This window comes from Muscardinus avellanarius, assembly GCF_963383645.1.
Source record: "Muscardinus avellanarius genome assembly, chromosome: 16".
NCBI lineage: Eukaryota > Metazoa > Chordata > Mammalia > Rodentia > Gliridae > Muscardinus > Muscardinus avellanarius.
The window spans coordinates 69,503,004-69,527,604 of record NC_137802.1 but is presented as its reverse complement, the minus strand read 5'-3'; the positions used below and the strand labels follow the sequence as shown (position 1 = coordinate 69,527,604).

Sequence of the window (24,601 nt, the reverse complement as noted above, 5' to 3'; positions counted from 1 at the left end):
ATTGTACCTGAATCAGATCAGTACCTGAATCAGCTTCATCTTCCTCAGTCCCAAGAAGACATTAGTTTGCTTTTTACACTTGCCTGATAGTATAATGAATTAAACCTCTGGTTTTAAATTGAAGTGTGGTACTTTGTGTGTGTGTGTCCACGTGCCTACACACGCATACACATTCATTCATGCACATGTGTGGTACTGGAAATTGATTCCAGGACAATCTGCCTCTGAGCTACCCCCCAGCCCTGTTCTGTTATTTTGAAACAGAGTCCCAGTGAGTTGCAGAGGGCCGCACACAGTTGCTGAGGCTGGCTGCAAACCTACCGTCCTTCTGTCTCAGCCTCTCAGATTCTGGGATTATAAGCACGCACCACTGTGCCCTGCTTTGTTTTGTCTTAAATATGACAAAAGAATAATGGGATGTATATTGTAGACAAGCAAAAAATTTTGTTGTTGCTATTGTTACTGAGCACGAGTCCAGGGCCTCGTGCATGGTAGGCGAGTACTCTGCCACTGAGCTACACCCAGCCCTGAAAACTTTGAAAGGAAAATGACTGAGAGTCTAAGAGAGTAATGGTGAGCTAAGCTGGTTTAGAGAAGGGGAGACGACTTTAGTGGAGGCAGGAAACTGCTTCCTTCAGTCTGTCGTCTCCGAATTGCCGAATTTCACTTATCCTTCAAGACTGCAAATCAACTACCTCCTCCAAGAAGCCTTCCAGGTGGCCCCAGCCGGAAGTGATTGCTTCCTTCATTTTTGCCTCTGTGTGTGTGTGTGTAATTTCTCACTCTGATGTTTCACTCACATAGCTATAGATTCATCTTTTCCACTTTGACTCTCTCCTTACACTTCACATGATGTTGCTTACGACTCTAATGTGTAACTGAAAAGCCTCTAATATTCAAGCGACGGGTAGGCGGGAGCCATGGGCAAGGTGAGGTTCTCCCACACAGACTCTCAGTTGTCTCCTTGGAGGCAGGGGGAGCAGACACAAAGTATAGGAGTGGATTTATTTACTGTCCAAACTGTCCCTTTCAGTACTCTCTCTCCTTGAATAACCTTGTTTCAGTTTTATTACCACAGCTATCATGGAATAAATATTCAAATTGGAAGATGGAGAGATTCTTTTTATTCTTTTATGTGGGTGCTGTGTATGAGGGAGTACTGGGGATTGAACCCGGGGGCATTCTTTTTATTATTATTATTATTATTTTTGTGTGTGTGGTACTGGGGGTGGAACCCAGGAGCTTTTCTACCTCCAGGCTATATTCCCAGACCTATTTTATATTTTATTTGGAAACAGGGTCTCACTAAGTAGCTGAGGCTGGCTTCGAACCTGTGCGATCCTCCTGTCTCAGCCTCCTAAACACTGGGATTACAAGCGTGCGCCACGGCTCCCAGGGGCATTCTTACTTCTGTGCTACATCCCCAGATCTATCTATCTATCTATCTATCTATATCTATCTATCTATCTATCTATCTATCTATCTGTTGACTCTGGGGATTGAACCTAGGGGCATTCTACCTCTGTGCTACACCCCCAGCCCCCCCCCCTTTTTTTGCAGTACACAGTACTGGGGATTAAATTCAGGGGCATTCTGCCTCTGAGCTACATCCCCAACCCTGTTTTTTATTCTTTATTTTGAAACAGGGTCTCACTAACTTGTAGAGGACCTCTTAAAGTAGCTGAGGCTGGCAGAGAACCTACGATCCTATCTTAGCCTCCCAAATACTGGGATTACAAGCATGTGCCACCGCACTGGAGTTTTTTGTTTGTTTGTTTGTTTGTTTGTTTTGTTTTGTTTTTTGTTTTGTTTTTGGTGGTACTGGGGGTGGAACCCAGAGGCTTTCTACCTCCGGGCTATACTCCCAGACCTTTTTTATATTTTATTTGGAAACAGGGTCTCACTAAGTTGCTGGAAGCCTCACTGAGTAGCTGAGGCTGGCTTCGAACCCGTGCCATCCTTCTGTCTCAGCCTCCCAAGCGTGGGGATTACAAACCACCACACCCGACTTTTTTTTTTTTTTTTTAACAGCGTTTCGCTAGGTTAATGAAAGTCTCACTGTTTTTTGAGACTGTCCCTGAACCTGTAATCCTCATCTCAGCCTCCCAAGTACTAGGATTATAGGTGTGTGACACCACACTGGGCTTTTTTTTTTTTTTTTTAAGAGACACAGAGGAAAAGGAGTGAAGACTAAGCAAAATCAATCTTTTTTCTAACTCAGATAGGAGTTATGGACAACTCCCAAATACCTGCACAAATGAAGTGATTAACTTTGCTACTCCAGAAAAAAATTTTAATCCCAAAGTCATTTATTTGGGCTTTAGAATAGGCTAGCATTTGTGTCAGATTTTCCAGCCTAATTACTTTTTTGCTTAAGCTTATTTTTAAATTGTTTTAAATTCCTTTAGTATGACAGCCTGGGAAGCGGGGGGTGGAGAAACAGGCTACAGATGGGATCTGGATCAAAATTCCCATTTTCGTACATCAAAGCCTCCTATTGCACTGCTCTTACGAGAGCCGTGCTGGAATCAGCTCTGCATAGAACAGTTTGGCAAAATGTTTGTTAAAGTCTTAAAAATATGCTTACTCTTTGATCCAGTAATTCCACTTCTAGGAATTTGTCCCAAGGAAATAAACAAGCATGCAGAATGTAGAGACAAGGATACTCACCACAACATTTGCATCAGCAAAAAAGTAAAACCAACTTAAAATACCAAATGATGTGGGATTGACTAAGTGCAGTTATCTGTGCATGTTGTCAAGATTATAGACTTTAAAAAGGTTTATCATATCCTTCTGAGTGAAAAAGATATGGTATCATAGTATGTACAGCGTGACACAGCCCGGACACAGAAGGGGGAGCAGGGGTGTGATGAAATTACGACTGATGTTGTATTTCTGTGTTTTTTGTTTGTTTGTTTGTTGCAGGTCTAGGGATGGAACCCAGAGGCATTTGATCTCTGAGCTACATCCCCTGCCCTAATTTTTATTCTTTTTTTTTTTTTTTTTTTTTTTTGGTGGTACTGGGGTTCCTGGAAGCCCTTCTACCTCCTGGCTACACTCCCAGACCTATTTTTATACTTTTTTTGTTTGCAAACAGGGTCTCTTAAGCCAGCTCGGCTGGCTTCGAACCTGCTCGATCCTCCTGTCTCCACCTCCCAAGCACGGGGATTACAAACATGCACCACCACGCCCAGCTTTATTCTTTATTTTGAAACAGGGTCTCACTAAATTGCAGCGGGCCTCACTAAGTAGCTGAGGCTGTCCACTAACCGTGATCCTCCAGTCTCAGCCTCCTGAATGCTGGGATTACAAGCGTGCGCCACCACGCCCAGCTTACTTTTGTGGTTTTCAACACACAAAATGAAAGTATAATGGTTTTTCACTATAATGAACAAATCAGCTACTAATTCCAGTATTTTTGGGAGTGGAACCCAGAGGTTTTCTACCTCCAGGCTATACTCCCAGACCTGTTTTTATATTTTATTTGGAAACAGGGTCTCACTAAGTTGCCGAGAGCCTCGCTAAGTAGCTGAGGCTGGCTTTGAACCTGTGCGATCCTCCTGTCTCAGCCTCCCAAGCGCGGGGATTACAAGCGTGCGCCACCACGCCCGGCTATAATTCCAGTATTTGAGAGGCTGAGACAGGAGGATCACAGATGAGAAGCCAGGCTTGATGGCACATACTTTTAATCTTAGTATCTGGGAGGCAGAGACAAGAGGATCAGAGGTTTGAAGCTAAACATGGCAACTTAGTGAGGTCCTCAGCAACTTGGAGAGACCCTGTACCCAAATAAAAAATAAAATGGCCTGGGGCTGTAGCTCAGAAGTAGAAAGCCTCTGGGTTCATGCCCCAGCACCAAACAAACAGAACAACCACACAAAAGCAAGTGACCCTTGTCTTTGTGTGTGTGTGTGTGTGTGTGTTCATGCACACATGCGCACACTTGTCAGTCACTGGAAATTGAACCCAGAGGAATTCTACTTTCAAGCTCCCCATCCAGCCCAATTTTATTCCGTATTTGGAAACAGCGTCTCACCAGGTCGATGAGTCTCACTATTTACTGAGGCTGTCCTAGAACCTGTGATCCTCCTGTCTCAACCTCCCAAGTACTGGAATTACAAGCGTGCACCGTCACACCCAGCTAACGATTGTCTTTTAAAAATCACACGTCTCCATGTGACTGAGAACATAGGTATTGCTGTGTAACTGCCCACAGCCTCACCGCAAGGGGGAACCTGAGCGATTAGACCAACCGCAGGTGTTTTACATTGGTCCTAGGGCCTTGAGCTGTATCTCCAGTTCTGAATGCATTTTCTTTGTTTCTTTTTCTCCATGAACTGGGGGATTGAGCCCAGGGGTACGCCACCACTGAGGTACATTCTTAGCCCTTTTTTATTTTCAAGACAGGGTCTTACTAAATTGCTGAGGCTAGTGGACTTGTGATCTTCCAGCCTCAGCCTCCTGAGCCACCTGAGTTATATGAGTGTATTTTCATGTGTGTGTGTGGTATGCTGGGGAATGAACCCAGGGACATTCTACCTCTGTGCTATACCCCAGACCCATTTTATTTTTTATTTTGAAGCAGGTTTTCTTATTAAGTTGCTGAGGCTAGCCTTGAACCTGCCATCCTCTTGTCTCAGCCTCTCAAATACTGGGATTAAAGGTATGTTCCACCATACAAGTTATATTAGGAACTTTTCTGGGGGAGGAGGGTGGTACTGGGGATGGAATCTAGGGGCATTCTACCTATGAGGTATACTCTAAAACCTTCTTCTAGCTGGGCGTGGTGGCACACACTTGTAATCCCCACGCTTGGGAGGCTGAGACAGCAGGATTGCATAGGTTCAAAGCCAGGCTCAGCTACTTAGCGAGGCTCTCAGCAACTTAGTGAGACCCTGTTTCCAAATAAAAATATAAAATAGATCTGGGAGTATAGCCCAGAGGTAGAAAACCCCTGAGTTCCGCCCCCAGTACCACCAAAAAAAAAAAAAAAGAATTCCTCCTTCTTTTTTTTTTAACTCATGTTTATTTCCCGCCAACCTCATTTCCACTTCACTGGTGTCTTTAGGCAACTTAAGACCACTCGGTGGTTGTTCCGACCCACTCTGTGGCCTGGGCAGTGGGAGCTGCCGACCAGTCTTCAGTGGCTGGCTGGGCGCTCCAGTCTTCAGTAGGGAACTGCTGAATGGGCACCGAGGGAACCTGGACACCCTCCGACCAGTCTGCAACCTCAGGCTGGGCAGCGGCGAACTCGGGCACCTGTGCCGTCCATTCGCCCTGGAATTCCTCCTTGGTCGCCGCCTTCTCAGCAGCGGCCTGCTCTTCCTTTTCGATCTCTTCAGGATCTCTGTAGAAGTAGAGATCCGGCATGACCTCCCATGGGTGCTCCCGGGAGATGGTGCCACACATGCGCAGGACTTCTCAGGCCAGCATCCACCACATCAGCCCCACAGAGTGAGCTTCCTTGTTGCGGGGAATGGCGATGTCCACGTAGCGCAGGGGAGATTCTGTGTTGCAAAGTGCGATGGTGGGCAGGTTGACATAAGACGCCTCCGTGAGAGGCTGGTGGTCAGCCCGGGGGTCAGTCACCACCAGAAGATGCGGCTCCCGGAAGGCGGCCTGGATCTGGTTGGTGAAGGTCCCAGGAGTGAAGCGGCCAGCGATCGGGGTGGATCCAGTGGCCACAGCAAACTTGAGCACAGCCCGCTGGCCAGTGTTCCTGGAGGATATGACACTGACATCAGCAGGGTTCTCAATGGCGACAATGGCTCGAGCCGCCAGCAGAAGTTTCTCCCAGGTCCTCTTCAGGTTTATGATGTAGATGCCATCGCTTTTCCTTTTGTAGATATATTGTTCCATCTGGAAATCCAGGTTGGTGTCACCTAAGTGGGTTCCTGCTGCAAGGAATTTGAGGACATCGAGGGCTCTGGACATTGTGATAGTTTCCCTTTAAGTTACACCAGGAATCAAGACAACGCTGTATGGACCCCTCTCTGGGCAGTGCGGAAAGCAAGAGTTCCTCTTTTTAAACAGGGTCTCACTGAGTTGCAGAGGGCCTCACGAGGTTGCTGAGGCTGGCTGTGAACCTGCCCTTCTCCGTTCTTAGCTTCACAAGTACTGGGATTATCAGCATGTGCCACTGTGTCCAGCTTTGGGAAAATTTTAAATCACTCTTGACCTACTGAAAGTAATTCCTAGTGATTTTTTTTTTTTTTTTTTTTTTTTTTTTACTGTTTTCCCGTTATTATCAACTCAGAGCTCAAAATCCAAAGGTCCAAATGGGGAAAGGGAAAGTGTGTGATAAAGGTAAACCATAAACCTCTGATGACATCCCCACACACAAATCTCTGGATGCACATGTTAAAGAACTCTGTTTTATATCATCAGCTTCAGGGGAAATTTATTTCTTATTGTTTGCAAGCTTCGGCTCTGTACACAGGATGAGGTTCTCTTTTATTTGCAGTCCCCAAATTCCTAAGATACCATGTGGCTTCCCTGAAGGAAAGGGCCTGCAAGTGGCTCCCTGTTGGTGAAGGTCAGATGGAAAAACCTTTTGTGATTAATTTGGCCACATTGTGACCTTTGGTATTTGGAAGTTCAGTGGGAGTTTTTGATTAGTTCTCCAGGTTTTTAATACTAACCCCAATAAGCTTCATATAATGGAAAAAGCAGATGAAGTCTAGGTCTTTTGATGCTAAACTGAATCCAGTTTTCCCACTGGCTGTGACACTGAGCAGCTGACTCTGTGTCCGTTCCAGGCTCCTCAGTAGGAGAGTGGCCCTTCCACCTCCCCTTCGGGGTCCTTATGAACACATGGCCTTCTGCTTTGTTTCCGACAGTTTCCTTACGCTGCCCCGCCTCCCCAAGAGCCTGTGAAGACACTAAGAAGCCTGGTCAACATCCGGAAGGACACGCTGAGGCTCGTCAAGTAAGTCCCCAAGGCTCAGGCCAATCTGCCTTCTTAGGGCAGATCAGATTCCCCGTGGGGCTCGCAGAGGCCAGGCCCAGAGCCTGCTGCCTGGCTCTAGGATGCCACCACCAGGCACTGCCCAGACGCCAAGCCTGCTCAGACTAGGTCTTGCCACACCTGTCGTTCAGAATTCATGCACTAACCTGTGTTACTCATGTGCTAATATGTTTTGGAAAAACCTTCACTTAAACGTAGTCACTATTTTTTTTATTTTTATGGATTAAAAAGGGGGGAGCAGGCGTGGTGGCACACACTTGTAATCCCAGCATTTGGGAGGCTGAGACGGGAAGATCGTGGTTTGAGGACAGCCTCAGCTACTACTTAGTGAGGCCCTTTGCAACTCAGTAAGACCCTGTTTCAAAATAAGGAACAATAAAATATAGGGCTGAGGGTGAAGCTCAGAGGTAGAATGCCCCTGGGTTCTATCCCCAGTACCGCAAAAAAAAAAAAAAAAAAAAAAAGGAAGTCAGGCATGGTGGCACATGCCTATAATCCCAGTACTTGAGAGGCTGAGAGACAGGAGGATAACAGGTTTGAGGATAGCCTCTGCAGCACAGTAAGACTTTCAGCAACCTATCAAGAACCTGTTTCAAGACAAGAAGTAGAGATCGCCGGGTACAGTGGCACAGTCTGTAGTCCCAGTACTTGGAAGGCTAAGGCAGGAGGATTTCAGGTTCAAAACCAGCCTCAGCAATTCAGTAAAACCTTGTTTCCAAATAACAAATGAAAAATAAGGCTAGGGGTGTAGCTCAGAGGTGGAGGATTCAGTCTCCAGCACCACAATAAAAGGGGGGACTGGGGTGTGGCATGGAGGTAGAATGCCTCAGGTTCAATCTCCAGCACCAAAAAAAAAAAAAAGAAATAGAATTACTGAGCAGAAGGAGAATTTGCTTGTGTCCCAACAAGCCTATGTAATAAGGAGAGGTTGGATTTTTGGAATATAAAATTCCTATTTTATTGTCCACATTTCCTTTTTATTTCTAACTTTGCATACCTTTCCTTTAAGGAATTCATGGTGCCCTGGATTGGTTGGTCTGTTAATTCTTCTTATCCGTGTTAATTATCATTTGCTTTCTTTTGGTCATCCTAAAATAGGGTAATTTTTTTTTTTTTTTTTTTTTTTTTTTTTTTTTTTTTGGGCAGTAGTTGGGATGGAACCCAGGGACTTTGTACCTCTGAGCACCATCTCCAGACCTATTTTTTATCTTTCATTTTGAAGCAGGGTCTTACAAAGTTGCAAAGGGCCTCACTGCCTAGCTGAGGCTGGCCATGAACCTGCATTCCTCTGATCTCAGCTTTCTAAGGACTGAGATTACAAGGGTGTGCCACCAGGCCCAGTGGTTCTGATGATTTTTAATATAAAAGCTTTAGTGAGCCAGGAGTGGTGCATGCCTGTAACTCCAGTACTTGGGAGGCTGAGACAGGAGTAAGATACTGTTTTGTAGTTATTGCTGTTTGTGTACTTTTTTTTTTTTTTTTGGTGGTGGTACTGGGGGTGGAACCCAGAGGCTTTCTACCTCTGGGCTCTGCTCCCAGACCTTTTTTATATTTTATTTGGAAACAGGGTCTCACTAAGTTGCTGAGAGCCTCACTAAGCAGCCGAGGCTGGCTTCGAACCTGTGCGACCCTCCTGTCTCAGCCTCCCAAGCGCGGGGATTACAAGGGTGAGCCACCACACCCGGCTCATTTTGTTGTTTTTTTTTTGTGTGTGAGGGTGTCTGGGGATGGAACCCAGGGGAATTTGACCTCTGAGCTACACCCCTTGCCTTATTTTTTGTTCTTTATTTTGAAACAGGGTCTCACTGAGTTGCAGAGGGCCTCACTAAGTAGCTGAGTCTGTCTGTGAACCACGATCCTCCAGTCTCAGCCTCCCGAATACTGGGATTACAAACGTGCGTCACCACGCCCGACTTGTGTTTTTTGTGTGTGTGTCTGGTGCTGGGGATTGAACCCAGGGGCATTCTATCTCTGAGCTACTCCTATAGCCCTTTTTATTTTTTGTTTAGAAACAGGGTCTCACTGGGTTGATGAGCGTCTCACTACTTGCTGAGGCTATCCTCAAACCTGCAATCCTCCTGTCTCAGCCTACCAAGCACTGGGATTACAAGTGTGTGCCACCTTGCCCAGCAGGACTCTGTTTCAAAATAAAAATAAAATAGGGCTGGGGTTGTAACTCAGAGGTAGAATGCCCCTGAGTTCAATCTCCAGCACCATACATAAATAAATTAATTCTAACATTCAGCCAACTGTTTTAGAGAGAAGAAAGCACATAGAAAGAAATCATCAATGAGAAATAATTTAAGAACATTTCCCAGAACTAGAGAGCACATGCTTCTAAATGGAAGGAGCCAGCAAGTGCCAGCAAGTGCCATCAGTGGATGCTAAAGAGGGCTTCTGTCGCCTTCAGAGGAAGGATGTCAGCAATCGGAACCATTCTGGCATTGTGAGAGCAGTACTAGGAGCCAAAAGGTACAGCAGTGAGACTCTCAGTTTGTTTTCAAAAGTATTGAAAACCAAGAATTCTTTGGTTAGACGAATTTTCATCGAAGCCTAGGTGTGAAATGGAAGCCGTCAAGAAGCGTCACTGGCACGCCCTTTTCAGAAGCGAGGGAGGATGTGCTCTAGCAGAACGTAAGAGCAACCAAGGAGAGAAGTCATGACGTGCAAAAGAAAGCTTTATAGGAGGCAGGCGTGAGGGAGCCCGGGTGGTGGGAGAGTCCAGGATGGCAGCTTGTGCCAGGGACAGAGCCCCCGGGCCAGGCGGCAGCGGAACAGAGGCTCCGGAGGGGGCCTCTTCGAGAAGCCAAGCTGACCAAACCACTTGCAGCGTCTGAACGTCTGGAGGCAGGCAGACTGCAGGTGAAGCACTTGGCTTGGACTTTAGGATGAGCCCGTAGAAAACTAAGCAGCTTTTGAGGCCAACAGTACCACTAACTCTAAGAAAATGTTAGGCAGGACAAAGAAAAATAATCATAGATGACTCTGGCCAAACCGAGTATTTATGTAGTCACAGTATTGTGCTATGCTAATGAAATTCTGGTATGAGGAAGTCACGGGGGGGGGGGGGATGGAGTGTCTCTATGGGGCAGAGGAGGAAAAACGGGGATTGTCATTTCTACAGCAGGAGGCCAACAGGTAAAGCCTGGAACCGAACAATGTCTATAGAATCACAGTGATCGAGCTGCGCTAATGAAACCACAATATGACTAGGTTGTGGGGACGATACCCCTGTATGGGGCAGAGTGAGGAAAGATGAGAATCGTCAGCTTTACAGCAGGAAGTCAACTGGTAATGCCTAAAACTGAAAAATCAAGAAGCAGCAACCTGGCATGCATTTAGAAAACACGGCTGAATTCTGGACACTCAACTAGAAGGGGCTTCCTCTGAAGAGGAAGAAAGAGTAAGGCCTGCTGGTTTTTAACAAGCCTTGTGGAAACTATTTCAACTATGCTATTAATAACCTTGATTACAATAAAAACAAAAAAGTCTGGCAAATGCACAAGAATATTAATTGTAGCACAGTAAAATATCAGAAATAACCCAAGTGCTCACTAATAATGGTAACGAAATCTGTGCTCATTCAGAATGAGGATGTAGCCGGGCGTGGTGGCACACGCTTGTAATCCCAGAATTCGGGAGGCTGAGACCGGAGGATCACGGTTCGCGGACAGCCTCAGGTACTTAGTGAGGCCCTCCGCAACTCAGTGAGACCCAGTTTCAAAATAAAGAATAAAAAATAGGGCGAGGGGGTGTGGCTCAGAGGTCAAATGCCCCTGGGTTCCATTCCCAGACCTGCAAAAAAAAAAAAAAAAAAAAAAAAGAATGAGGATGTAGACATATGTTAATGACCATGAAGAGAAGTTTATAATATAAAGCCTTTTTTTTTTTTTCTTTAGTCGTACTGGGAGTGGAACCCAGAGGCTTACTACCTTTGGGCTATACTCCCAGACCTATTTTTTTTTTTTAAATTTGATTTGAAAACAGGGTCTCACTAAGTTGCTGAGAGCCTCACTAAATAGCTGATGCTGGCTTCGAACCTGTGTAATCCTCCTGTCTCATACTCCCAAGCATGGGGATTACGTGCACCACCATGCCTGCCAAGTCTTTTTTTTTTTTAAAGAAGATAAACGGCTGGGTGTGGTGGCCCATGCTTATAATCCCAGCATTCAGAAGGCTGAGACAGAAGGATCGCGGTTCGCAGACAGCCTCAGCTGTGAGGCTGCATAAGGAGGCCCTTGGCACCTCAGTGAGACCCTGTTTCAAAATAACGAATAAAGGCCGGGCGTGGTGGCGCACGCTTGTAATCCCCGCGCTTGGGAGGCGGAGACAGGAGGATCGCGCAGGTTCGAAGCCAGCCGTGCGCGCTGGCTTAGGAGACCCTGTTTCTAAATAAAAAATATAAAAATAGGTCTGGGAGTGTAGCCCGGAGGTAGAAGGGCTTCCAGGAACCCCAGTACCACCAAAAAAAAAAAATAAAAAAAAAATAAAAAAAATAAAAAATAGGGCTGGGGATGTCACTCGGAGTTAGAACACCCCTGGGCTCCATCCACAGTACTAAAAGAAAAAAAAAAGAAGATAAGCTGGGCATGGTGGCACATACTTGTAATCCTAACTACTCTGGAGGCTGAGGTAGGAGGATCGCAAGTTCTAGGCCAGCCTGGGCAACTTAGCAAGACCCTGTCTCAAAATGACAAAAAAGAAGAAAAATAAAAAAGGAAAGAAAGAAACATTCTGAAGCTACGGCTCAGTGATGGAGCACGTGCCTAGCCCCAGCATGTGTTAGGTCTTTGGTTCAATCCCTTGTACCACCAAATAAAAAAGAAAGTGTCTTGAAACCCCGATAGGCTGCCCACAAACGCTGCGTCCTCCTGGATTTCTAGATGTGCCGAGGAGGTGAAGAGCCCTGGAGAAGAGGCTGGCAGACCGAAAGTGCACTACAACGTCGAGTTCACCTTTGACACGGATGCCCGGGTAGCCATCACCATCTACTATCAGGCCACCGAAGAGTTCCAGAACGGCATTGCCAGGTAGGAACATGCGACCAGGGGAGCTCCTTCCTTCCTGCACAGGTAGGGTCCATGTCCATGTGCTCGCCTGTGGAGGAAAACATTTTGACATTCCAAGTGAGATTTGATTGAAAGCTAAATTTAGGTTTTTTTTTTTTTTTTTACAAAGCCCTACTGTTTTGCATTTTCCCTTCATATTTTGCCATCTTCGTACAGGGACAGATGGCAGCATAGTCCCTCAGGACCCTAAAATGCTATTAAAAACTGCATAGCCGGGCGTGGTGGCGCACGCTTGTGATCTCAGCATTTGGGAGGCTGAGACAGGAGGATCGCGGTTCGCGGCCAGCCTCAGCTACTTAGTGAGGCCCTTTGCAACTCAGTGAGACCATTTCAAAATAAAGAATAAAAAATAGGGCCGGGTGTGGTGGCGCATGCTTGTAATCCCTGTTCTTGGGAGGTGGAGACAGGAGGATCACGTGGGTTCGAAGCCAGCCTCGCTGGCTTAAGGGACTCTGTTTCAAAATAAAATATAAAATAGGTCTGGGAGTGTAGCCCGAAGGTAGTAGGGTTCCATCCCCAGTACCACCATAAAAAAAAAAAGAATAAAAATAGTGCTGGGAGCTGGGCGTGGTGGCACATGCGTGTAATCCCTGCACTTGGGAGGCTGAGACAGGAGGATCGCACAGGTTTGAAGTCAGCCTCAGCTACTTAGTTAGGCTCTCAAGCGGCTTAATGAGACCCTGTTTCCAAATAAAATATTTTAAAAATAGGTCTGAGAGTATAGCCCGGAGGTAGAAAGCCTCTGGGTTCTACCCCCAGTACCACCAAGAAAAAAAAAAAAATAGGGCTGGGGTGTAGCTTGGAGGTAGAACGCCCCTGGGTTCCAGCCCCAGAACTGCAAAAAATTATAAAATAAAATAAAAAGACTAAAATATAGGGCTGGGGGTATAGATCGGAGGTAGAATGCCCCTGGGTTCCATCCCCAGTACCACGAAAAAAAAAAAAAAAAAAAGGACTGGGGGTGTAGCTTGGAGGTACAATGCCTCTGAGTTCCATCCCTAGTACCACAAAAAAAAAAAAAAAAGGAAAAAAATCCATCCTGCTGCCTTTCTTTGCCTGTGTGGGGCTGAATAGGTAAGCTTAACAGGATTACTAGGTAAGAGCGAAGGAGTGGGTAAAAGAAGCCTTTGTTCCTGTGCTGGGACCTGTCGGAGCTGAGAATGGACCTGAAACAGGGTAGTCAGACCTACCTGGGCTGGGGTCTGACGTTTTCTCTGCTTCCCACTCCGCCCATAGCTACATTCCAAAAGATGACAGCCTGCAGTCGGAGACTGTGCACTACAAGCGGGGCGTGTGCCAGCAGTTCTGCCTGCCTTCCCACACCGTGGACCCCTCGGAGTGGGCCGAAGAGGAGGTAAGTGCCTGTGCTCAGCGTCTCCAGGTGTGAGGAGGCCCGGCCGGCAGCAGTCTGCCTAGACGCTCGAGGGCCATGCTCGCTTTATCCATGTTGACCTCTTCATGCCCTTAAAAATTCTGCTTATTTCACATCAAGAATATACTGCCGGGCGTGGTGGGCACGCTTGTAATCCCCGCGCTTAGAAGGCGGAGACAGGAGGATCCCACAGGTTCGAAGCCAGCCACGCTGGCTTAAGAGACCCTGTTTCCAAATAAAAAGTATTAAAAAATAGGCCTGAGAGTGTAGCCTGGAGGTAGAAGGGCTTCCAGGAACTCCAGTACCACACACACACACACACACACACACACACACACACACACACACACACACACAAAAAGAAGAATATACCTAACCTTGCTAGCTCTTCTATTCCAAAGCAGCCCATTAACTTAGGATACTGGAGAAATCCAAGCTCAAAGAATAGAAGCTGTAGGTTAGGGCCTTTAATCCCATGAGATTTTAGAAGAGTCGGTGGGCTCTGGGTAAGCCACGTGGGTAGCTGCGAGGTTGAGTGAAAAGCTGGATGAAGCTGACGCTGCCCGGCAGCGCCGGCCTCCGCACGCTCAGCCTCTGATTCCTCTTCTTCCTCAGCTTGGCTTTGACTTGGACCGAGAGGTTTACCCTTTGGTGGTGCATGCTGTGGTGGATGAAGGAGATGGTAAGGGTACTTAATGTCCTTTTTTCTTTTTTTCTGTGTATCCTGCCCTTTGTGGCAGAGTCCTGGCAGAAACCATGGCCCCAGAGCTCTACACCTGCTTTGCGGGTCTCCCTCAGGCAGGGTCCGTAGCGGCACATCTGTGCCTCCCATTAGCCTGGGCTGCTGTGAGATTGTGCCCACGGGCGAGGGCGTGCCGGCGGCTCTGCCCTTTCTCGCACAGCCCAGACGATTGGCTTCCAGACTGTGGGAATCGGGAGAGAGGGGCGCTGCGTTGTGCTGCTCGGCACTCTTCATCCGCGTGCTTTTGTTTCTTTCAGAGTATTTTGGCCATTGCCATGTGCTACTTGGTACTTTTGAAAAGGTGGGTAACTTTGTAATACCTTTATTTTATGTAAGCTGGCCGAGCTGAGCAGAGTAATCCATCTTGAGAAGCTGTGGTGGTGTTAGAAGGGCATCCCACTGGGGTCTGCACTCAGGCAAGGGCCAGCTCTGCACTACCTTGCTGAATAACCTTCAGCCCCGTAAGCCTCAGTCTCCTCTTCCAAAATGAAATGGTTAGATTCAACCCTAGTAGGACCCTTACACTTACAGATTCTGTAACTCCGCCCTGTGAGTGGAATTTGTAATTGAAAAAACTAACACTCACGCCCGTCATCCCAGTACTTGGGAGGCTGAGACAGGAGGATCACAGGTTCGCCGCCAGCCTTAGCTACTTAGGCCCTCCACAGCTTACTGAGACCTTATTTCAAAATAAAGATTAAAAAATAGGACTGGGGTGAAGCTTAGCGATAGAATGCCCCTGGGTTCAATCCTCAGTACTGAAAAAAAAAGTAACAGGAAAATCTGCTCTGCTCTCTTGCCCTCCTGTCCAGTCATAACCATGCCATCTTTCTTTCAGCACACAGACGGGACCTTCTGTGTCAAGCCTCTCAAACAGAAACAAGTAGTAAGTATTTGAGTGCTGTTGGTATCCTCTCCTTTTTCCTGATTTCTTTAAAACTCTTTTGCTAAGCACTCTTCTTGCCCTCCCCACTTTTTTTTTTCGGGGGAGTGCTTTTATGCTTTAGATACTACTTGGGTAGCCTGAAAGGAATACAGGTTTTCGGTGTCTTTATTTTTCTAAAATTGCTGATGTTAAGCAAAAGACTTGAGAAATGAAAGGACAAGATTTGTCTCCTGCATTAGATTTAGAGAGAACTTTTTTCGTGTGTGGTACTAGGAATTGAACTCAGGGGTATTCTAGCTCTGAGCTATACTCTCATCTGCTTTTTTTTTTTTTTTTTTTTTTTCCTTAAAACAAGGTCTTACTGAGTGCTGAGGGCCTCAATAAATTACTGAGGCTGATCTTGAACCTGCAGTCCTCCTGTCTTGGCCTCCCAAGTATTGGGATTACAAATGTGTGCCAACATGCCTGCTAGATTGTTTTGCATTTTAAAACAGACTCTTGCTGGGCGTGGTGGCCCACACGCTTGTAATCCTAGCATTCGGGAGGCTGAGACAGGAGGATCACAGTTCGCGGCCAGCCTCAGCTACTTAGGGAGCCCCTTTGCAACTCAATGAGACCCTGTTTCAAAATAAAGAATAAAAAATAGGGCTGGGGATGTAGCTTGGAGGTAGAATGCCCCTGGGTTCCATCCCCAGTACTGAACAAAACAAGCAAACAAACACCAGGGTCTTACTGAATTGCTGAGGCTGGCTTTGAACCTGCACTCTCCCTGTCCCAGCCTTTCAAGTATTGGAATTACATTCATGCACCACTACACCTGGCTTAGGTAGAACTCTTTTAGTTGAAAACGCCAGGGTGGGGAACATTTTAAGCAAATATTTTAAGTATAATATATAGTGGTCTAGTTGAGGGTTAGAGGCTCTGGCTTAATTTATTCCACTATTCCTTTTCTAAAATTCAGTTTGTTGACCACTGCTCCTTCTAGAAAGATCAGCAAGTTTTGCCTACGTCTGCTGAAAGGCCTGGTTCCCACCAGGGGCCAGCACTCTTCTGTCCACTCTTCAGAGGCAGGAAGAGACGCCATGGAGAGTAAGGGAGAGCGACCAGGGGCATTGGTGAGGAGGGAGGCTGGCCTTTGTTGAGATGCAAAGAGAGGCCCACTGCAGATAGGTAATAGATATCTGAAATTCTCCATCATTCATCCTTTGGGGTTAAGAGCATGCTCCTCTTTTAATGAGGTTAGTAGTAATTAGTTATACCGTAGTGTTATGTGATTATGTCCTTTTCAGTATAATGGCTGGGTTAAAACAAGTTTTAAGAGAGGAAGAGGAGATCACAGATCCTGAGCCCAGGATACTACCCGGGCAGGCACATCCTTAGAGAGTTGCCTGGTGAGGAAGACCTCATTCTCCCGAGGCCTGGATACAATAGAAAGGCTCAGACAGCTAGAGGGAAATGTTTTGGCTATCTTCCTGTTGCTAGAGTTGCATTAGGACCAGACTGTTAAATTGGAGTGTGGACTGTGAAGTCAGAGACAGCCTAGGTCTGTGGGGAGGGGATCACTGGGAACAAAGGTGAGGCAAGGGAGGAGTGGGCTCCTAAAGGGACGTAAGGGAAGGGCCGGCTGAGCCACTGACATGGCCCAGGCTCGCGGCCCCACGCGGGGCTGGGCATTGGCAGATGGAGTTTCAGAAACAGAGCCGACTTTGCTGCAAGTTGGGAATAGGGTGGCTAGCTGGTGTAGTGGTGCCTATAAGCCCAGTATTTGGGGGGCTGAGACACAAAGACCACAGGTTCAAGGACAGCCTCAACAACCTTCAAGACCCTGTTTCAAAGTAAATATAAAAAGGGCTGGGTATAGCTTATAGCTCAGAGATAGAATGTCCCTAAGTTCAATCCCCAGTGTCACACACAAAGAATAGAGTGGCCTCGTGGGGTATGCCATTGGTGTGGCTCTGCTCCAGGTCTTCGGTCCATCTCCTCTCATTTAGAACTTTCGATCCCTCTTTTTCCCCTGTCCATTTCTTCTTTCTCTTTTCTATTCCTTTATTTTTGTAATGTCTGAAAATTTATAATATTTTTATATAATTGTGCTTAGATTTGTGTGGGGGGGGAGTACTGGGGTTCCTGGAAGCCCTTCTACCTCCGGGCTACACTCCCAGACCTATTTTTTATATTTTTATTTGGAAACAGGTCTCTTAAGCCAGCACGGCTGGCTTCGAACCTGCGCGATCCTCCTGTTTCCGCCTCCCGAGCGCAGGGATTACAAGCGTGCGCCACCACGCCCGGCTGATTGTACTTATATTTTGATGCATATCCTTCTAGTATACTTTTTTTTGTATCAATAATTGAACCCAACAGGGTCTATTCGGTTAATGAGTCTTACTATTTTCTGAGACTGTCCTTGAATTTGCAGTCCTCCTAGCTCAGTCTCCAAAGTACTGGTATTACAAGTGTGTCACCATACCCAGCTGAAAAAGGATATTATTTAGGTATCCAAGTAAAAGATCACAATCAACATGTTGGGCTGTTTATTTTTGTTTTTTTGTTTGTTGGTTTTTGTTTGTTTGTTTGTTTGTTTGTTTTTTGCAGGTCTGGGGATGGAACCCAGGGGCATTCGATCTCTGAGCTACATCCTCTGTCCTATTTTTTATTCTCTATTTTGAAACCAGGTTTCACTGAGTTGCAGAGGGCCTCGCTAAGTAGCTGAGGGTGTCCGCGAACTGTGGCCCTCCGGTCTCAGCCATCCGAATGCTGGGATTACAAGTGTGAGCCACCACACCCGGCTGGGCTATTTTATGCAAAAGGTTTCCCAGTTTTAAAAATGTTCATATTTTGCCATAACCAGCCAACTTAAGACACTTAGTAGGATTTGTTAAGTGAATAAGTTATTAATGGAAAATTACTATTCAAAATAAACACTGACCTTAACATTAAAATAATAATAATAATAGAACCCAGAGATATTCTATCCTCAAGCTACACCACAGCCCTTTTTTGGGGGGTTACTGGGGATTGAGACAGGGCCACTCTATCTCTGAGCTACATTCCTCCAGCCCTATTTTGAAACAAGGTCTCACTAAGTTGTGGAGGGCCTCACTAAGTAGCTGAGGCTGGCTGTGAACCTGTGATCTTGTCTCAGCCTCCCAAGCACTGGGATTACAAGCGTAAACTACCATGCCTGGCAGCTCAGCCCCCCTTTTTTTTTTTCTGAAACAGGGTCTTGCTAAGATTCTGAGGGTCTCACTAAGTTGCTGAGGCAGGCCCAAACCTGCAATCCTCCTGACTCAGCCCCTCAGCCTGTACTGGGATTACAGGCGTGTTCCACAGTGCCTGGCTCCATTCACTTGTGTGTGTGTGTGTGTGTGTGTGTGTGTGTGTGTGTGTGTGTGTGTGCGCGCGCGTGTGTGTGTGTGTGTATGTGTGTGGTACTGGGGGTAGAACCCAGAGGCTTTCTACCTCTGGGCTATACTCCCAGACCTATTTTATACTTTATTTGGAAACAGGGTCTCACTAAGTTGCTGAGAGCCTCACTCAGTAGCTGAGGCTGGCTTCGAACCTGTGCGATCCTCCTGTCCCAGCCTCCCAAGCGCGGGGTTCACGAGCGTGCGCCACCACGCCCGGCTCCTTTCGCTCTTTATGCCTTCCATGACTGTGAGCTGCAGCACAGATATTACTTTTGCATCTGTAAGATTTTATGTTCTGTGTTAGACATAATGGTGGACAAATTAAACATTTGATTTTTTTTTCCCCCTCTTGAAGAGAAAGCCTTGGTAAATAAAAGCATCTTTTTCCTGTCGGGGCCCTGAACGTTTTCCCTGTGACTCCGAGTCCCGGTTACTTGCGGAGGTTGGGAAGCGCCCCCCTCCTCTCGGTAGAGGCACCCTGCCCTGAACTTCTCCGTTCGCCCTTCAGGTAGATGGAGTCAGCTACCTCCTCCAGGAGATCTATGGAATTGAAAACAAATACAATACGCAAGATTCTAAGGTGAGTTGTCCTCAGAGTCCTGAATGCTCCCTTCCCAGGAGGCACAGCGAGGATCAGATCGAGGAATTCAGTGAGCCCGAGTCTGCGCTCAGTTAGAGCCTGGGGGAAAGTGTCTTGTTCCCACCTAAGATGGACCTGCTTCTGTCACGTCGGAGATGAGACGAATCCTTGGGATTGCTCTTCTGCCCTGAGACTCTTTGGACTTCTGCCTCTTCTGAGGGTCTTTCTTTAATTGCCCACCCTGATCTGTGGAGCTCCGACTGTCAGAGGCCGAGGCAGGCCTCGGAGGATGGGCTCACTTGGTGATCTGGCCTCGGCCTTAGATAAGCCGTTCCCAGAAGCAGCGGGGCTGGGCATGTGAAAGCTCTGGTGAACTGTGAAGCCCAGAGTCGGCTTAGACTCTGTGCCAGGCCGCCTTGTGAAAGAAGTACTGGGCACAAAGTGCTTCGCGTCACGGGCTGACTCTCTCTCTCTGGCCAGGTGACTGAGGACGAGGTGAGCGACAACAGCGCTGAGTGTGTGGTGTGTCTCTCTGATGTCCGCGACACCTTGATCCTGCCCTGCCGCCACCTCTGCCTCTGCAACACCTGCGCAGACACCCTGCGCTACCAAGCCAACAACTGCCCCATCTGCCGGCTGCGTGAGTCCCAGCCAGGGCGGGCGGGCGGGCGGGGACCTGAAGGCCTTCTCCAGCATCCCATGCCTCCGCCGCTGGGTCTGGCACAGCACCCGGATGCATGCGGGGAGGGAGCGGGGTTCTGGCTGGGCTCTCGCTTGTCTTAATCCAGCAGCAGGATGTCCTGATGGCCTCTTTTCTTCCTCACAGCCTTCCGGGCACTGCTTCAGATTCGAGCCATGAGGAAAAAGTTGGGCCCCTTGTCCCCAACCAGCTTTAACCCTATTATCTCATCCCAGACATCTGACTCTGAGGAACATTCCGTAAGTTGGGCTCAGAAGCATGGTCCCTCCGGGGCAAACGCAGACACTCTCGGTACCTTCACTGTTCTTGTTTTTCTTGGGGGGGGGGTTGTCCTCTTTTATATTCTTTACACGGCACTGTAGCAGAGAATTAAACGTGGGCATGCTGAAGGATGTAGTGGCTGGCTGAGATCGTGCCATGCTAAAACCAGCCAAGGTTCTGACGGAAAGGTGAACACAGGTCCTTCAACCCTCCTCTTTCTCCTTGGGAACTTGGGTTCCAGTTATAGTTCCATTCCTGGAACCATCTGCTTAAGGTTCACTGGAGTGGGCTCCAGCTCCAGAACTTCCCCAAGCATAAGCAAGGGAGATCGCTCTGGATCTGAATGCAGTTCGCCGTCTTTATTGAACCCTTGAAGAGGGTGCCTGTTCCCGAGCTTACTGCATGACTTCAGTGCCAGGGCCAAACAGAATTATTAACCTCCGTGCCATGATGTAACAGCAGCGTCAGAGTGACCCTTCACGTTTTGCAGCTCTGGAATAGTATAACTTTCTTTATATCAACGCAGAGGTAGGAGAGGCATATTATTTAGCCAATGATATTTAGTTAACTATTTAGGGAGGAAAAAAAATCAGTTTACCACTTTAAACCTTGCCTGATAGCAAATTCTAGGTGGAGTAACTAGTTAGCTATGTTAAACCAAACAAAACTAAGCATTTAAAAACCTAGGATAAATTATAGTTGGTTATTTAGTTGACTTGGGATGAAGAAGTACTAAGTTCAGAAGCAATAAAAAGCCACAAGAATCTGTAGATTTGGCCACATAAAAAAGTTTAAAACTTGCCCGGCCTGGTGGCCCACGCTTGTAATCCCAGTACTTGAAAGGCTGAAACAGGAAGATCCAGGTTCACAACCAGCTTCAGCTACTTATATCCTATGCAACTCAGTGAGACCCTATTTCAGAATAAAGAATAAAAAATAGGGCCCAGGATGTAGCTCAGAGGTAGAATGTCTCTGGATTCCATCTCTGCAAAAAAAAAAAAAAAAAAAGAGTCAGGCGTGGTGGCGCATGCTTGTAATCTCAGCATTCAGGAGGCTGAGACCGGAAGATCGTGGTTTGTGGACAGCCTCAGCTACTTAGTGAGGCCCTCCGTAACTTTGTGAGACCCTGTTTCAAAGTAAAGAATAAAAAATAGAGCAGTGGGCATAGCTTGGAGGTAGAATGCCCCTGGATTCCATCCTCAGACCCGCAAAAAAAAATAAAAATAAAAAAAGTTTAAAAATTCAGATTTCTAAAAGGTGACCAAAATTAAAAAGCAAACAATAGTTATTTAAGAAAGAACTTCAGCTGGTCTTGGTGGGGCACACTTGTAGTCCCAGCATTTGGGAGACTTGAGTCAGGAACATGGCGGTTCACAGACAGCCTCAGCTACTTAGTAAGACCGTGTTTCAAAAATAAAGAATAAAAAATAGGGCAGTGGGGTGTAGCTTGGAGGTCAAATACCCCTGGGTTTCATCCCCAGACCCACAAGAAGAAAACAAACAAACAAACTTCACAAGAAATTTATCAGAAGAAAGTCTGGTGTCTTTGCTGTACCTCATAAGAATAAAACAATGTTTGTGCGTGCCTGTAATCCCAATACTTGGGAGCTTGAGATAGGAAGCCACAGCTTCAGTGACAGCCTCAGCAACTCAGCAAGGCTCTCAGCAACCTAGTGAGACCCTGTTTCAAAACAAAAATTAAAGTGAGCTGGGGGTATAGCTTGGAGGTAGAATACCCGGTTCAATCTTCAGTACCATAAAAAAATAAAATAAAAAGGAAAGCAGTAGACCAAAAAAAAAAAATTAAAAGAATAAAGTGGTAAATGAGCACAGGGAAGAAGACAAAAAATTCTCAAAAAGAAAATATAGCCAGGTATCATGGCTCATACTTTTAATCTCAGTTCTTGAGAGACTGAGACAAGTTCACAGCCACCCTTAGCAATTCAGCGAGACTCTCTACAACTTAGTGAGACACTATTTTAAAATTTACAAAGTAAAATAAGGTTGGCATAGCTCATAGGTAGAATGCCCCTGGGTTCAATTCAACCCCTAGAACCTACCCCACCAGCCGCCCCCTCAATAAAAGAAGAAATATAGCATCTGAGCATGGTAGCATATGCCTATAATTTCAGGACTTGGGAGTCAGAGACAGGTTCTTAGCCAGCCCCAGCTACTTAGTGAAGTCCTCTACAACTTAGTGAGACCCTGTTTAAAAAAAAAAAAAGCCAGGTGTAGTGACGCAAGTTTGTAATCCCAGCATTTGGGAGGCAGAGACTGGAGGTTCATGGTTCACAGACAGCCTCAGCTACTTAGTGAGCCCTTCGTAACTCAGTGAGACCCTGTTTCAAAAATAAAGTAACTCTAAGCCGGGCGTGGTGGCGCACGCTTGTATTCCCCGCGCCTGGGAGTCAGAGACAGGAGGATCGCGCAGGTTCAAAGCCAGCCGCGCGCGCTGGCTTAGGAGACCCTGTTTCCAAATAAAAATGTAAAAATAGGTCTGGGAGTATAGCTCGGAGATAGAAGGGCTTCCAGGAACCCCAGTACCACCAAAATAATAATAATAATAATAATAATAATAATAATAATAATAATATAAAATAACTCTAAAAAATAGGTCTGGGAGTGTATACTTGGAGGTACAATGTCTCTGGGTTCCATCACCAGTACCGCAAAAAAATAAAAAGAGAAAGAGAGAGAGAACTAAAAATAGGGCTGGCAGTATAACGCAGAGGTAGAATGGCCCTGGGTTCAATCCCCAATTACACACACACACACACACACACACACACACACACACAGAGTTCATCCATGACTGGGGATGCAACTCAGAAGTAGAGTTTGTCTAGTGTATGTGAGGTCCTGGGTGTGATCCCCTGTATAACAGACACAAAAGTTCAGCCATATTAAAAATCCACACGCAAATTAAACAATTTTTAAGCCAGGTGTGGTGGCTCACGCTTGTAATCCCAGTACTTGGGAGACTAAGGCAAGAGGATTGCAGGCTCAAGACTAGCCTCGGCAACTTAGTGTGGCCCTCTGCAAATTACTGAGGCTTTGTTTCAAATTAAAAAAAATATAGTTTCCAAATAAAAATATAAAATAGGTCTGGGAGTGTAGCTCCTTGGTTCCATCCCCAGTGCCACCAAAAAAAGAAAGCCTGGCGTGGTGGCACACACAGTGCCACCATTCGGGAGGCTGAGACAGGAAGATTGTGGTTCGTGGACAGCCTCAGCTACTTAGGCCCTTTGAAACTCAGTGAGACCCTGTTTCAAAATAAAGAATAAAAAATTGGGCTGGGGGTGTAGCTCGGAGGTAGAAAGCCCCTGGGTTCTATCCCCAGTACCACAAAAAATAAAAATAGAGCATAACTGTGTTAATAGTACACTTGAAGAAAATATGATAGAAAGCTAATAGTTATTTTAAGTGATTAATTATTGGTGATTTTTCCCCTTTTATTTTGCTATCCCAAATTTCCTACAATGAGTAAATCTATTATCATCAGGAAAAATAGACATTATTGCTAGGTGTGATGGCACATACCTGTAATCCCAGGACTTGAGAGGCTGAAACAAGAAAAAATCACAGGTTTGAAGCCATCCTCAACAATTTAGTGAGACACTGTTTCAAAATACAAATGGCTGGGGGTATAGTTTTGAGGTAGAATACCCCTTGGTTCAACCCCAAGTTCCCCCCCAAAATAGAGATTATTTATTTATTTATTTATTTGTGGGTGTGGGGATGGAATCCAGGGGCATTCGACCTCTGAGCTATACCCCCTTCCCTATTTTTTTATTCTTTATTTTGAAACCGGGTCTCACTGAGTTGCTGAGGGCCTCACTAAGTAGCTGAGGCTGTCCGCGAACCGCGATCCTCCTGTCTCAGCCTCCCGAATGCTGGGATTACAAGCGTGCGCCACCATGCCCGGCAAAAAATAGACATTATTAAGAAAAAATTCACCCATAAGCAGGATCTAGGAATGTGTGGTTCTTTGACATTTTTTCTCTGTGTCTAGTATAGAAGTTTTTCTTACCAGATCACCTCCCCAGGCCAGATATAAAGAGAATATTTTTATAGTATCAAGTAGGAAACATGAGTGTGTCATAAAAATGTACGTAATTAACTTTCAACCTTTCTCTGGTTCCCCTAGTCCTCAGAGAATATTCCACCAGGTTACGAAGTGGTGTCTCTTCTGGAGGCCCTCAATGGGCCCCTCACCCCCTCCCCTGCGGTCCCTCCACTTCACGTGCTTGGAGATGGCCACCTCTCAGGAATGCTGCCTTCCTATGGCAGTGATGGCCACCTGCCCCCTGTCCGGACACTGTCCCCCCTCGACCGCCTGCCCGACTGCAGCAGCCAAGGACTTAAGCTCAAAAAGAGTCTCTCCAAGTGAGTAGCCGGTGCTCACCAGTGTTGCCCTGGTCCTGGGTGAGACGCTTCAACCCGCCTCTCCCTCCGCGGGGGTTGGGTCCTGGCCATGGTAGACTCTCTTGGTGTTCTCAGAGCTGTCCAGTGTCATGGAAGACCTGCCAGAAAGATTATTCCCTCCCTAAGGGATGGAAGCAAGATATGTGTGGGTACTTAGGAGCATTCCCATTGGACAAACCTCTCTTGTGG

At 46.5% G+C, this 24,601-nt stretch overlaps 1 protein-coding gene and 1 pseudogene across 8 annotated transcripts in view; one reads left to right on the top strand and one right to left on the bottom strand.

The window, feature by feature from the left end:
- The window catches only part of RNF157 (ring finger protein 157), a gene marked incomplete at both ends in the record, with an annotated part of 85,581 nt that overhangs the window by 47,897 nt on the left and 13,083 nt on the right, over positions 1-24,601 (top strand). For 5 of the 7 annotated variants that reach the window (XM_080713337.1, XM_080713336.1, XM_080713339.1 and 2 more), the window contains 10 exons: positions 6,843-6,931; positions 11,854-12,000; positions 13,276-13,393; positions 14,027-14,093; positions 14,411-14,454; positions 14,992-15,039; positions 18,955-19,026; positions 19,507-19,666; positions 19,853-19,965; positions 24,135-24,373. In XM_080713337.1, coding sequence (XP_080569463.1) covers positions 6,843-6,931; positions 11,854-12,000; positions 13,276-13,393; positions 14,027-14,093; positions 14,411-14,454; positions 14,992-15,039; positions 18,955-19,026; positions 19,507-19,666; positions 19,853-19,965; positions 24,135-24,373 — 1,097 coding nt within the window. Of the gene's footprint in view, positions 1-6,842; positions 6,932-11,853; positions 12,001-13,275; positions 13,394-14,026; positions 14,100-14,410; positions 14,455-14,965; positions 15,040-18,954; positions 19,027-19,506; positions 19,667-19,852; positions 19,966-24,134; positions 24,374-24,601 lie in introns of all 7 variants that reach the window. The other 2 variants (XM_080713335.1, XM_080713341.1) reach the window with 2 other exon arrangements.
- LOC308275228 (small ribosomal subunit protein uS2-like) lies at positions 5,077-6,022 on the bottom strand (annotated as a pseudogene). Its single transcript has one exon. The product of its transcript is annotated as a small ribosomal subunit protein uS2-like (transcript).